General features: G+C 34.5%; 3 protein-coding genes across 3 annotated transcripts; 2 read left to right on the forward strand and 1 right to left on the reverse strand.

Annotated features, from left to right (window-relative positions):
- The first annotated feature begins 888 nt into the window (after positions 1–888).
- Positions 889–3,127, forward strand: LOC104084532 (bidirectional sugar transporter NEC1-like). The gene is made up of 6 exons (XM_009588419.4): positions 889–1,009; positions 1,105–1,141; positions 1,232–1,442; positions 1,870–2,028; positions 2,135–2,254; positions 2,681–3,127. Exons 1-6 carry the CDS (start codon positions 961–963, stop codon positions 2,897–2,899), a joined length of 795 nt encoding a protein of 264 aa, XP_009586714.1. The 5' UTR covers positions 889–960; the 3' UTR covers positions 2,900–3,127.
- A 4,054-nt stretch (positions 3,128–7,181) lies between these two features.
- LOC104084533 (6,7-dimethyl-8-ribityllumazine synthase, chloroplastic-like) lies at positions 7,182–8,195 on the forward strand. The gene has a single exon (XM_009588420.4). It carries the CDS (start codon positions 7,327–7,329, stop codon positions 8,011–8,013), a length of 687 nt encoding a protein of 228 aa, XP_009586715.1. The 5' UTR covers positions 7,182–7,326; the 3' UTR covers positions 8,014–8,195.
- A 4,487-nt stretch (positions 8,196–12,682) lies between these two features.
- Positions 12,683–13,126, reverse strand: LOC138903108 (uncharacterized). The gene has a single exon (XM_070191023.1). It carries the CDS (start codon positions 13,124–13,126, stop codon positions 12,683–12,685), a length of 444 nt encoding a protein of 147 aa, XP_070047124.1.
- Between the last annotated feature and the right edge of the window lie 933 nt (positions 13,127–14,059).

Below are 14,059 nucleotides of genomic sequence, written 5' to 3' on the forward strand. Positions count from 1 at the left end.
AGTGTAATTTTTCACTTCAGACTTATTGGCCATAAGTGAAGGAAAATGATTGTTGCACTTCAAACTTTTTGGCCTTAAATGCATCTGAAGTGCAATTTTTCACTTTAGACTTATTGGCCTTAAGTGCATGAAACCATTAGTTGCACTTCTGACCTATTTGACCTTAAGTGTATCTGAAGTGCAATTTTTCACTTCACACTAATTTTTGTTAACTTCAGACCCGATAAGTTTGAAGGTGATCGTAAAGTAGGTAGACTTACAAATATTTTTGCAAAGTGAATATAGGTTCAATTGTGACCTCAAGCCCTACTATTACAGTACCTAGACATGTCCCTCGGATATTTTGATTACCTAGAGATAACGCAAACATCGTTGCTAAGATATTTAACTAGATAAATTGTTCCTTCATAATCCGACTTTAACATGGTGGTTAACATAATAATAATAATAATAATAATAATAATAATAATAATAATAATAAATTATTATTATTATTATTATTAGTCGTTGATACCACGCCTTTTGATACAAGAGCCTGCATTTATCTCTTAATAAGGCCAATTTATATATAAAGTAAAGCCTCCTTGTGGCAGCGGGGTTAATCATTGATTCCTTCCCTAATATATGGAGTAATTAAAATAAAAAATTGTATACATAAAAGGGGGAACAAAAAACCGAATCTCCTCAAAAGCTATATATGAGTTGAACATGTTCAACTCCGTAAGTTTGGATGTATATGCATGTCATTGCAAATATCTTAAGCCAATTAGAAACCTGAATGTATACACTACGTTCTTGCCAAACACTCATGACAGCACTTAATTAATTTGCCGAATTCTTGTTCTTTGTTTTTCCTTTGCAGTTTTTTTCACTATAAATAGCATCGCATATGGGCAAAGTTTTTCCAAGTCTCTTTTAAAATATATATCCACCTAAGAACTTCACTAAATTATAGTAACAATGACATTGTTAAGTGTTCAAGAATTGGCTTTCCTTTTTGGCCTCTTAGGTACGTTAATGCACCTTAATTAGTTTAGTCACTACCATTTTCAACCTCTGATCTCTAATTAAACTTTATTGCTTATGGTTTCTATATTTCTACAGGTAATATTGTGTCATTTATGGTGTTCTTAGCACCAATGTAAGGCAACTCTTCTTCATCTCTCTCCTTGTTTTGTTTTTTGAAGAATTTTATGGATATTTACATTGCTCTTTTTTTGTTGTTTTCCAGTCCAACTTTTTACAAAATATATAAAAAAGGATCATCAGACGGGTTTCAAGCGATACCATATGTCGTTGCATTTTTCAGTGCAGGACTATTACTATACTATGGTTATCTCATAAAAAATGCCATCCTCATCGTCACCATTAATGCCTTTGGATGTGTTATTGAAGTAGCTTACCTATTCTTGTTTCTCTTTTATGCTTCCAAAAAGACCAAGGTATAAACTCAGCTCTCCCATCTTGCTCCATCTAGTTTCATCTTATATATCTTAGTTTTACTGAGCACGTATTTTAAGAATGTGAAGAAAACTTTGAATCTTGTGTTTTTTATAACATACCAAAAATACCCGTTAAGTCTTGTGATTTTGATATGTGGAGTGTAATTAAAGGTAAAATTAAAGAGTTAGAATTAAAACTTACTAAATATAGAAAGATATATTTTTTTTAAACCAAAAAAAAAAAAAATAGCACACATAAATTGAAACGGTAGAAGCAGCTTATATACACTAACAATTAATAGTACTGTAAGAAAAAAAAAGAAGCTTGTATAATATTTACTTCCTTTTCCATTGACTTTATCTTCTTTTTTTTAATTCATCTTCCTGAAAATCATTTAAAACTCGTGTATTTGGGTTAAATTTACAGGTCACAACAGTGTGGCTGATGCTCTTGGACGTGGGAGCCTTAGGAATAGTGATGTTACTTTCTTATCTATTTGCAAAAGGCGCCAAAAGAGTAGAAATAGTTGGATGGATTTGTGCTATCGTCAATATTGCTGTCTTTGCCGCTCCTTTAAGCATAATGGTATAGTATAAATTTCATTCTCAAATTGAACTATTATGTCATCTTTGTTCTTTTCTCTTCTATTGATGAATTAATTACTTCTTGATTCTCAATATTTGTGTTGCAGAGGCAAGTAATAAAAACGAAGAGTGTAGAGTTCATGCCCTTTACTTTATCAATATTCCTCACTCTCTGTGCCACGATGTGGTTCTTCTATGGATATTTCAAAAAGGACTATTACATTGCAGTGAGTGAACAATAACATCATATTCTACTCACAATAACATCATATTCTTCTTTCTCCATATTTTTTCTCTTTTGGATTTTAAGTTAGTTATATATACTAATAATGTATTCACCTATTTCCTCCATTCTAAAAAGATTGTCTTAATTTGACTTGACACAAACTTTAATAAATAAGAGAAACTTTTGAGATACATGATCTTAAATAAGCCATAATATTTGTGCCGCTAAATTATTTTTGAAATTTGTGGTTTGAAACCTATCATATCACTTGTGTGGCTATAAATCCTTCTTGTTAAGGAAATATTGAAAAATATCAATCTTTTTTAAATAGACTAATAAAAAAATAGTCCCAATCTTTTTGAAAGAGGGAGAGTATAATTTTATTATAATTTCTGTTCCTATATATTAATTCGGGATATTGGTGCAGTTTCCAAACGTGCTGGGATTTGTGCTTGGAATTGTTCAAATGATACTATATATTGTATACAAATATGCGAAGAGCAGGCCGTATAAGGGAGAATGGGAGCTTGAAGGAGTTGACATTGGTGATTTTGAAAACAAATTCGTTAGCTCAACGAAGAAGCCTTCTTTGGAGAATGGGCATCAAAGTAACCAAGAAAACAATAGGGATATGACGAGCGTTTAGACTTTGAAGTAAAGCGGCGTGAGTCGGACCAATATATTTCCAATATTGAAACATACTACTAATTAAAACGTTATTTTATGTTTCTGTCTAAATTCTAAAGTGGTCTTGTCCCATTGTGCATCTATTCACTCTTTTAAATGTTAATGTATGGGTGGGGATCAACCTATTAATCATGTACCATACTATATTTGCTTTTAATAAAAATAAAGAAATTAAGTATTTCCCTTATGGTTCAGCTTAATACAATCTTTTAATTTGTATGGTTAAGGTTGTAAATGTTCGATTAACTCGGTATCAACGGCCAAAATTGTGACTGTTGTTTCGTTGAGGAAAAAGTGGTGGCTGGTTACTATAATTGTACGTCCAACGGTCAGTATCGGTGAAATTACTGACGGAGAAGGTGAAAGATAAAAAAAAAAAGAAAAAGAAAGAAAGAGGTGCTCCAATGATAATGGCGGAAATAAAAAGAAGAAAAGGAAAAAGAGAAAGAGGAAAAAAATAGAAAAGCATAAATAAAAATATAAAAAGTAGAAATGAAAAACGGTTAGGATTAGACTAAACACAGCTAATTAAGTGTAATCAGATGTAACATCCAGTGGGAAAATGACAACTATACATATCAGTGTGTTTCCAACATTTCTTTTTCGTTTCTCACACGCTTTAATAAGATGAAATCAAATTCTTTTGCATAGGTCACTTTAATAGGATTTACTGTATTAGTTCCATTGCATGAAACTAAGGATAGAGGTATTAGGTAACCCATAAAATTGAGGTGTATAAATAATGTTTAGGACAAATTAAGGGGCAATTACTTATGTATTCCAAATTTCTTTTTTCTCGTAATGTGCAGCTACAACTACAAGTCCTCCTCAACAAGTGTTTGCTTTTGATAGTTTGGTGGGGTGTCTGCCTTTCTGGATAAGCATTGTGGATTAGATCAATTATCCATATTTTTATTAATACACTCCTAATTAATATTCTGCAATGTCTATTTTCTCTTTCCTTGATTGGTCATACCTTAGAATACTTGTTTATATCCCTTGTTTACACCAAACTTTATTACTTTATTATAGTTAAGTGATAAATTAAATAAATCAACTGTAGCCTTCTGTCTCAATATGTGTGACTGTTTGACACGACACAAAGTTTAAGAGAATAAGAAAAACTTTTCAAATTTTTTAAAACAAATCATAGATACTTGTGTGGTTGTAAATCAATTCATTTAGGATAAAAATAGAAATTCTAAAGATAAATTATTTCTAAATAATAAAAACTAAAAAGAAAAGAGTGCCACATAAATTGAGATAAAGAGAATATTATTTAAAATTATATATAAACATCATTTATTATAATTTATCATTAGATGTAAATATGGTTGTCCAACGGAACGGGACGGTACAAAATAAACGGGACGAGACGACATTTAGCCGGGATGGTGGCGGGACGGGACGAAATGGGACGGGACAAACGGGACGAAACGATAGGCCCATCCCGTCCCGCTAACAAACGAGATGGGACGGGACAGACGGTAGACCCATCCCGTCCTGCTAACAAACGAGATGGGACGGAACGAGACGGGACGGGTTCGCGGGCCTTAAGTGCCGTTTTAAAAAAAATATTATTTAAGCATTGAGTTTGGCAATGACTATTCTTTTGACAATGACTAAGTTTTTAAAGTTTGCAACAGCTAGTTTTTTGACTTATTTAATAAACTTAAAAATTAAACGAAAATTAGGAAACTAAGTAAAGAATTATAAAATATTAAAATAAAAGACTTGTAATGAAATATTCTAGTAATTATAAATTTATAATAGAGTTATAATTTATTTAATATAATTTCAAGCCATTAAGTAACTAAGTAAGAGTGTAAGACAATTCATAAAAATAATTCAACGCTTAGAGCCTTTTATTTTATTAATAGAACTTTCAAATCTCACATACAAATATAATTCTTTTGAAGAGCACCTAATCTATGCAACCACCTTCTATGAATGGTTCTGTTTGAACTAGGCCTCTTAGTAGCCGATCGCAAATTATCATACTAATATTTGTAAGCTCCTATATAACTTCGTTATAACTTATCTATAATTTCTCTCGGACATTGTTCTGGAATTGGCAATGTTGATTGATGTTCCATGAGTTCCATGTCGTCATAGCTCCCAGTGCTAAGTATCTCATTGTATTCTTCTTCTTCCCTAGTTTCACCACCTGTTGTTTCCATAGATTTATATTTATCAAACATTGATTTAACATAAGAATATATGTTAGCTTGGCAGTCTTCGAGAGATGATTGTTCATTTCTTGAATTGCTAAATTCTCATAAATTTTACGAACAAGTCCATTTGCACTTCTTAATTTTAAAGATAGGTTAAGTTTAGTAGAAATTAAATAAACTTGGGGAATAGGGGGAAAATACTTTTAAAATTTTACAATTATTTCATTAATGGTCGGTGCATAAGTTGGATTAATTTTGCAATTATTTCATTAAGCTAGTTGTTGCAGTTGTGTTAGCACTTAGTAAAAGCATTATCTAAGGTGATAGTTAAAACTTTATCAATGAGTCCATAAAAATTAACAATTTGTAGAATGATAGTTGCAATATATGCTCTAGTGTGTTTTGAATCAACAAATCTATAACCAATAATACGTTTTTGCATGTTCCAGTGATGATCAACCCAATGACATGTAACAGTTAAATAATCACAACCATTAGGACTACGACCTATATCAGATGTGATAGACACTTTACAATCTAAGTGAAAAAATACACAATGAATATACTGAAGATATTCGATTTGAAATTTAAAAACATCATTTCTAACCGTGGTCTTAGGAAAACCTTGAAAAATAGGATTATAAGTTTCTTGTATATAATGCACAAAAAAAAATAGGACGTGGGATAGGCGGGACGGGACATGACGGGATGGGACGGGACAAACGGGACGAAATGGCCATACCTTCCCATCTTGTGTCCCATTTAACATGGGCCCATCCCGTTTAGAATTAAGTGGGACGGAATGAAACAGGACGGGACGGGACACGATGCGGGACGGGACCGGGACCGGAATGGGACGGGACGGCCCGTCCCGTTGGATAGCCTTAGATGTAAACATCCAATAATAATAGGTATTCTCCGATCCGTCCATCACATGCACCTCTATTTTTCTTTCTTCCTTGCTGTATGCGAGCCTATTAGTAAACATCCAATAATATATATATATATATATATATATATATATATATATATATATATATATATATATATATATATATATATATATCGTGTTAAATAAATTTCTATCACTTAGTTATGATAATATCTTTTTTTAATTATATGACGAATATTGATTCTAAAAATTAATGAATAAAATATTGATGCATGCTTATAATCTCACACATCACACACATATTGGTATACATTTGTCTTTTATATACTGATATTACTATGGAAATTGTAAATTATTAATTCACTTAAAAAATAACTATATTTAAATATTCAAAAAAAAAATTAATAACATGAAAAATAAATTACCTTGTAACAACATGTTAATTACACCAATAAATTAAAAAAATTCACAGTAAGTATATGTAATTTAAATCATACTAGAGTCATGCTTTGACACGTCGGCCATGTATATCATCTACTATACAAAATCTAAATATCTTTTATCATATGTTATATATTAGGAGCCATTTATATTCTCTTCGTTAGCAACTATGTCTCGTATTTATCCTTCATTCTAATGGAGCTCCAACCTAAAGTATAATGAAATAAATTCTTAGATCGTCATAAAAAACAGAAAGTTACGTTTGGATTTGTTTGGAATATTAATTTTGACACGTGAAATTCGCCTAGTTCTCATTGAAATTAAAGTCAATGATAAATACAAGACAATTAACTAAGATTAAGATATTTCTAGTAGAGATCTAAATTTAAACTTTTTTCCTAAAACAAAATAAATAAAACAAAATGGTTGTGAATTGATCTAGCTGCTTTGGCATTCGGATCATTAGCTTATTTCAGGTATATAAGTTTGAATCTCGTTCTTCACTTCACTTCACTACACTACACTTCTTCGACAGTTGGATAAGTAAGTCCACGTTACGCCATCCATAGAATTGCATTTTCAATCAAAAATCTCAATCTTTAATTTGAAGGAATGGAAGAGAAGGGGCAACATTAAATACCAAAACAAAGACAAAAATTGAATATCAATATAATCCGGCATGGGACAGGCCGAATTTTAAAGGCATGGGACATGCCGAGCAATTTCGGCGTGAATATGGCACTCCTTAGTCCAAACTACCGTTCCAAGACCAACTATATAATGAAGAAAACCAAAGTCAAGTCCTCGTCAACACTCACATAAAAGCAAATTCACATTCATCCCAAGTCCTAAGAGAGTCAAAAAGAGAAAACAAGAAAAATGGCAACTTCCGCTTTAGGACAGTGCAATCTTCTACCTCGTACAAAACCCACACAACTGCAGTCTCCTCGTCACCCTTTCTCTTTGTCTTTCCACAGACAAAGCTTAATAACCTCCTCATCACGTGCACTATCAATATTCACCCAACCTGAAGGTTTCGGTTCTGTAATTGATCAGAAACATTGTCGGGAGGAATATCAAAACCGGTTTCAAACATGTGCTGTTCGTGAGTTGACCGGTTCTGTTACCTCTACTCAAGGCCATCGCTTTGCTATTGTGGTTGCACGTTTCAATGATCTAATCACAAAGAAACTTTTGGAGGGAGCGTTGCGCACTTTCAAGAGTTATAACTCAGAAGATGTCGATGTTGTGTGGGTTCCTGGCTGTTTTGAAATAGGCTTGGCCTCACAGCAGCTTGGAAAGTCCCGGAAATATCAAGGGATACTGTGTATTGGGGCAGTAATAAGAGGTGATACGTCTCACTATGATGCGGTCGTTAATGCAACCACATCAGGAGTAGTTTCAGCAGGTCTAAATTCGGGTACGCCTTGCATATTTGGTGTATTGACATGTGATACATTGGAGCAGGCTTTCGATCGTGCTGGTGGTAAGTGGGGAAATAAAGGTGCCGAAGCAGCGTTGACAGCAATTGAGATGGCGTCTTTGTTCCTCGAGCCTTTAGAATAGGACGACGCCCTTTTTAATTACTAGCATATATGTATGCTCTTCCAATAAAGAAAAAAGAATATCCCTCTCCTCTATTTCTCAAGTGATGTCTAGCTACCCTTTTTGTTGAACATTTATCCGTGCTCCATAAATGTGACGTTACGTTGAACAAACATCTATTTTAACATGTCGTTCCATTACAATTGTTTTTAGTTTTTTCCTTTTAGCCCAAGTGCTGAAAATAACTGAGATGAATGAATGAGTCAGGTCGAGGGCAATATTTCTTGAGGTTTTTTTTGTTCATTCATCTCAATCACCAGCGGAATTTGGAAATGCAACCTAAATAGTTTAATATTCACAGAATATTCCGTATCATATTCTGTAGGATTTCTAGCATATATGTATATGCTAGAAAAAGAATATACAACTAATCAACGTCCTTTTTAATTACGAGCCTTTAGAATAGGACAACGCCCTTTTTAATTACTAGCATATATGTATGCTTTTCAAATAAAGAAAAAGAATATTGTTGGGATTCTACCATTGAGGGAGCTTCAGAGAAGGAAATGTCGATATTTTCATTCAACTGTAAAATGGGACTTTTTACAGATATTTATAACTAATCAACTAACTAATTTTGTTATAACTATGCTAAATAACTAATGCATACCTCTAACTTTTAATATTTACAAACTCCCCTATACTAACTAAGGCTTATATACAGCATTTCAACACTCCCCCTCAAGCTGGATGGTGTAAAATGTTTAACACTCCTAGCTTGCCTAATAAGTAGTGATGTTGTCCTGAGCTCAATCCTTTGGTCAGTAAATCTGCTAGTTGATCCTTAGTAGGCACATACTTAGTCTCCAACAATCCTTGTTTGATTTTTCCCCGTATAAAATGACAATCGATCTCGATATGTTTGGTTCTCTCATGGAATATGGGATTTGCTGCAATTTGCATTGTAGCTTTGCTGTCACAACAAAGGGTAACTGGTTTTTTAATGTAATCCCTAACTCATGAAACATCCCAGTTAGCCAAACAATCTCAGCAAATGCAGAAGCCATGCTTCTGTATTCTGCTTCTGCACTGCTTCTAGATACTATATGCTGTTTTTTTGATTTCCATGAAACGAAAGAGTTCCACTGACTGACCTCCTAGTGGTAGGACAGGCAGCCCAATCTGAATCACAAAATCCTACCAGTGTGTCTGTAGATTCCATGTGCATAAGAACTCTCATGCCAGGTGCTGCCTTGAGATATCTAACCACTCTAATAGCTACATCCATGTGAGATTTCTTTGGGGCTTACATAAATTGGCTAAGATTCTATACTGCATAGCTTATATCTAGCCGAGTGACTATCAGATATAAAAGCTTTCCTATGAGCTTTTGATATCATGTAATGTCAACCATAAGATCATCTTCCTGCATTCCAGCTCCTTTATCATACTCCACTGAAGTTAACTTCTGATTTATCTCCAATGGTATGACTGCAGGCTTTTCTCCACTCAGTCCTAACTCGAAAATCAACTCCAATGTGTATTTTTTTTTATTAAGCAAAATACCATATTGTGATCTCAAGACTTCTATGCCTAAGAAGTATCTCAGTTCACCAAGATCCTTGACCTTGAACTGCTGATGTAGAACTTCCTTGGCCTCATTAATCATGATACTATTGCTTCTAGTAATGAGCATGTCATCTATATATATGAGAATAATAACTATGTCACTCCCAGATCTTTTGGTGAACAAGGAATAATCAAAAACACTCTAATGAAAACCCGCATTGACTAATGCTTCTGTGAGCTTTAAGTTCCATTTCCTTGATGCTTGCTTAAGTCCATACAAGGACTTCAAATGCCTGCATACCTTTTTCTCCCCTGCTTTTGAAAGCCTTGTGGCGAGTCCATGTACACTTCTTCATACAGATCTCCCTGAAGAAATGCACTAAATACGTCAATTTGATAAAGTTTCCAATCTTTGGAGGCTGCAACAACTATGACAGATCTCACAATCACAATTTTGGAAATTGGAGAGAATGTCTCATGGTAGTCTAAACCTTCATGTTGATTGTATCCCTTTGCTACAAGTCTTGTCTTAAATCTTTCCACTTCTCCATTTGACTTATACTTGATCTTGTATACCCACTTAGATCCAATAGTAGACTTTCCAAGTTCTGTTATCCTCTAGAGCCTTCACCGCTTGCTGCATTATCTCATCCACCTTTTGTCTTTTACTGCCTCCTAGAAGGAATGTGGCTCTTTCAATACTAAAAAAGCATTCAAGTTATCTCTGTATTTCTGAGTTACAGTGTCATAAGATAGGTAGTTAGAGATGGAGTAGGCACACTATGTAGATTTTCTGCTTCTTTGTAACATAGTCTTGCATCCATATAGGTGGCTTTCTTGCCGATTGCCTGATTTCTGCAGTTGGAATTCCTTCATATGCTGAAATTCCTTGCAAAGTTGGAATTGCCAAATGATATGCATTTTCTGCAACAGGATCTGCAACATGAACTATTGTCGCCTCAGCTAAAACTGTAGGTGCTGTGGATTTCATGATCTTATCTAGCTATTCAAAGCCTTCTGTCAGGCCTTCAACTTCTCTTTTAGTAGCTGCTGAATTTCCAGGTGTGGCTTCTGCAGGTTGTTCCAATGGTGTAGTCATAACTAGCATTTCTGTTGCTTGACCATGCTCCTCTGGGATTTGTATTTACACAACATGTCTGTTGTCCTGCTGTAGACATATGAAATCATCTTGGTTATGTATCACTGTGTGTGGATTAATCTGCATTTGAGTCTCCTTGAAAGGAAAAACAGATTCCCTGAAAGTAATATCTCTGCTGACAAAAAAATAATTAGTTTCTAAATCAAACAATCTATATCCCTTTTGTGTAGATGAGTATCCCAAAAAGACTTATTTCTTAGCTCTAGGTGCAAACTTATCCTCCTTCACTAGGTATGTAGCATAGCATAGACAACCAAACACCCTTAGATGATTAAGTGATGGTTTTCTTTTATGTAATAGCTCATAGGGACTCCTGCCAGCCATCACTTTAGAGGGTAATCTATTTATGATGTAAACAGTTGTCTGCACATACTCTCCCCAAAACTTTTATGGTAGATTTGCTTGAAACTTTAGTGCCCTTGCAGTATCTAATATGTGCCAGGGCTTTCTCTCCACAACTCCATTTTGTTGTGGAGTGTAAGCACAACTACTCTAATGAATCACTCCTTGATCCTATAGAAGAGTGTTCCATTAATTGTTAAAGAATTTAGTTCCATTGTTTGTTCGAATCACCTTAATAGAGGTATCAAATTGGGTCTTAACCATGCACAAAAATTGCTTTAAAAAAATAATGGTCTCACTCTTCAATTGTATTAGAAATATCAAAGTTGCTCATGAGTAGTCATCTACAACAGTTAGAAAATAGTACTTTCTATCACGAGTTGACACTCTATATGGCCCCCAAACATCCATATGTACAAGTTCAAAAGGTTTAATGCTCTTCTATTCACTATCAGGAAAGGCAAGCCTAGACTGGTTTTCCATAGGGCATACAAAACATCTATTATGCAAACTGCTATCTACTTTATTCTTCAGAAATGGAATGTGTTGCAACACTGGTGTTGAAGCATGTCCTAGCCTCATATGCCATATCCAGCTTGAATCTCCTCCTCTACTTTCAAGCTTAATTGCAGCTACTAATTGTCTCACTCATCTTCCTTTCAGCAAGTACAATACTTCACTTTTCTTACCAATCCCCCTCACCTTTCCATTATAGAGGTCCTGAAATACAACCAACTCAGGCAAAAATAGAGCAGCACATGATAGGTCTCTTGTTAACTTTAATACTGGCATCAAATTAAACTTAAAATCTGGCACATGAAGGACATTCTTTAATATGCTATCAGTTGATAATTGTGAATTACCAATATGAATAATATCAGTACTAGTTCCATTAGGCAACCTTACTGAATCCTTTTTATGCTTATCAATACTCTGAATATTGCTTAACAGATTCAAAGGAGAAGCTATGTGGTATGTACCACCTGAATCAACAATCCACTCATCTGGATGCATGCTTGATGAAAGTGAACAAATAGTACCTGCCATATTAGCTTGTGTCTGCACAAATATATCACCAGGTCCTTCCTTGTTGAGTAGGTTCAGAATTTGTTGATATTGGGCCTCAGTGAAATAATAATCACGTCTGCTTTGTGAATTCACTACTATTTATTTTCCAGGTGGCCCTTCAACATTATTGGCTATCATAGGACTTGCTCTTGGTTGATGCCCTCTCTTTATTTTGAAGTCGTCTGGATATCCAATGATTTTGAAGCAATTTTCCTTAGAGTGTCCATTCATTTTTGCATGCTCGCACTGTAGGAACTGCTTCCTTCCATGATAACCTTAGCCATTTCCTGCTTGCATAGCCAAAGGATCGAGTTTTTCTATCACTGATAGGTTTCCCATAGCTTTTTGACTTTCATCTTGAGTGATCAATACATATGCTTGATTAAGTGTTAGTTCAGTGGTCTTCATCAAAATCTGACATCATGCCTGATCATATGTATCATTCAGCCCATTTAGGAACTGCGTCAATTGTTGCTGATATAGATGAACAATGTGTTCCTTAGCCTTCGCACAACCACAATTCTGTGAAGACACCAACACATCGTATTCCGCCTAAAGCTCTTTTAGCTTGGTAAAGTAAACAACAACAGAGTCGGTTCCTTGTGAAAGCCTTGAAATTGCCTTGTGTATCTGAAAAATCCTCACTCGATTCACTTTATCGAATCGTTTCTTGAGATCTTCCCACACGGCATGCGCATCCGACGCGTATATGATTCCACTAATGAGATCCTTCGAGACTGAGTTCATGATCCATGAGTGCACTATTGCGTTGCAAGTCTTCCATTCCTCATGGAGAGCATCCTTGAACGATTCCTTTTTGCAATCCCCTATGATGAACCCTAATTTTCTCTTAGCCTTTAGAGTCAGTCTCATCGATCTGCTCCATAGGCCATAGTTTTCAGAACCTATGAGCTGAATTGGAATTAACACCAAGCCCAGTGTGTCCGAAGGTTGAAGGAACAATGGATGTGTATGGTCAATCTTCTCAGTCACCATTGACGATCAATTCGAGGTAGCAATTGAACTAGAGAACAATAAGAAAGGAAAATCTGGCTTAGTCGAAATCTCTATGCGAAATTCAACTTTACCTAATGAATTGAACGAGAGTTTCACAGATCGATCTTCTCCGCTTTGATACCATGTTGGGATTCTGCCATTGAGGGAACTTCAAAAAAGGAAATGTCGATATTTTCATTCAACTATAAAATGAAACTTTTTATAGATATTTATAACTAATCAACTAACTAATTCTGTTATAACTATGCTAAATAACTAATGTATACCTCTAACTTCTAATGTTTATTAACTGACCCATATACTAACTAAGGCTTATCTACAGTACTTAAACAAAAAATCTCTCTCCTCTATTTCTCAAGTGATGTCTAGCTACCCTTTTTGTTGAACATTTATCTGTGCTCCATAAATGTGACGTTATGTTGAACAAATATCTATTTAATTATGTACTCATTCCATTATAATTGTTTTTTCCTTTTAGCCCAAGTACTGAAAATAACTGAGATGAATGAATGAGTCAGGTCGAAGGCAATATTTCTTGAGGTTTTTTTGTTCATTCATATCAATCACCAGCGGAATTTGGAAATGTAACCTAAATAGTTTAATATTCACATAATATTTTATATCATATTATGTAGGATTTCTCTTGTAACGACCCGACCGATATTTTGAGCTCTAGCACATCATTCAGAGATTTGAGGCCATACGTAGCTTCACTTCATGTATTATGACTTGTACGAATGGTCGGGGTTGAATTTCGAAAAGTTCAGAGTTGATTCAGATGAAAAATTCTAATTTCGAAAGCTTTAAGTTGGAAGAATTGACTAAGGTTTGACTTTTGAGGAAACGACCTTGGAATTGGGATTTGAAGGTTCCAATAGGTTTGTATTATGATTTCGGACTTGGGAGTATGTT

The sequence above is a fragment of the Nicotiana tomentosiformis genome, chromosome 12, assembly GCF_000390325.3.
Source record: "Nicotiana tomentosiformis chromosome 12, ASM39032v3, whole genome shotgun sequence".
Classification (NCBI taxonomy): Eukaryota; Viridiplantae; Streptophyta; class Magnoliopsida; order Solanales; family Solanaceae; genus Nicotiana; species Nicotiana tomentosiformis.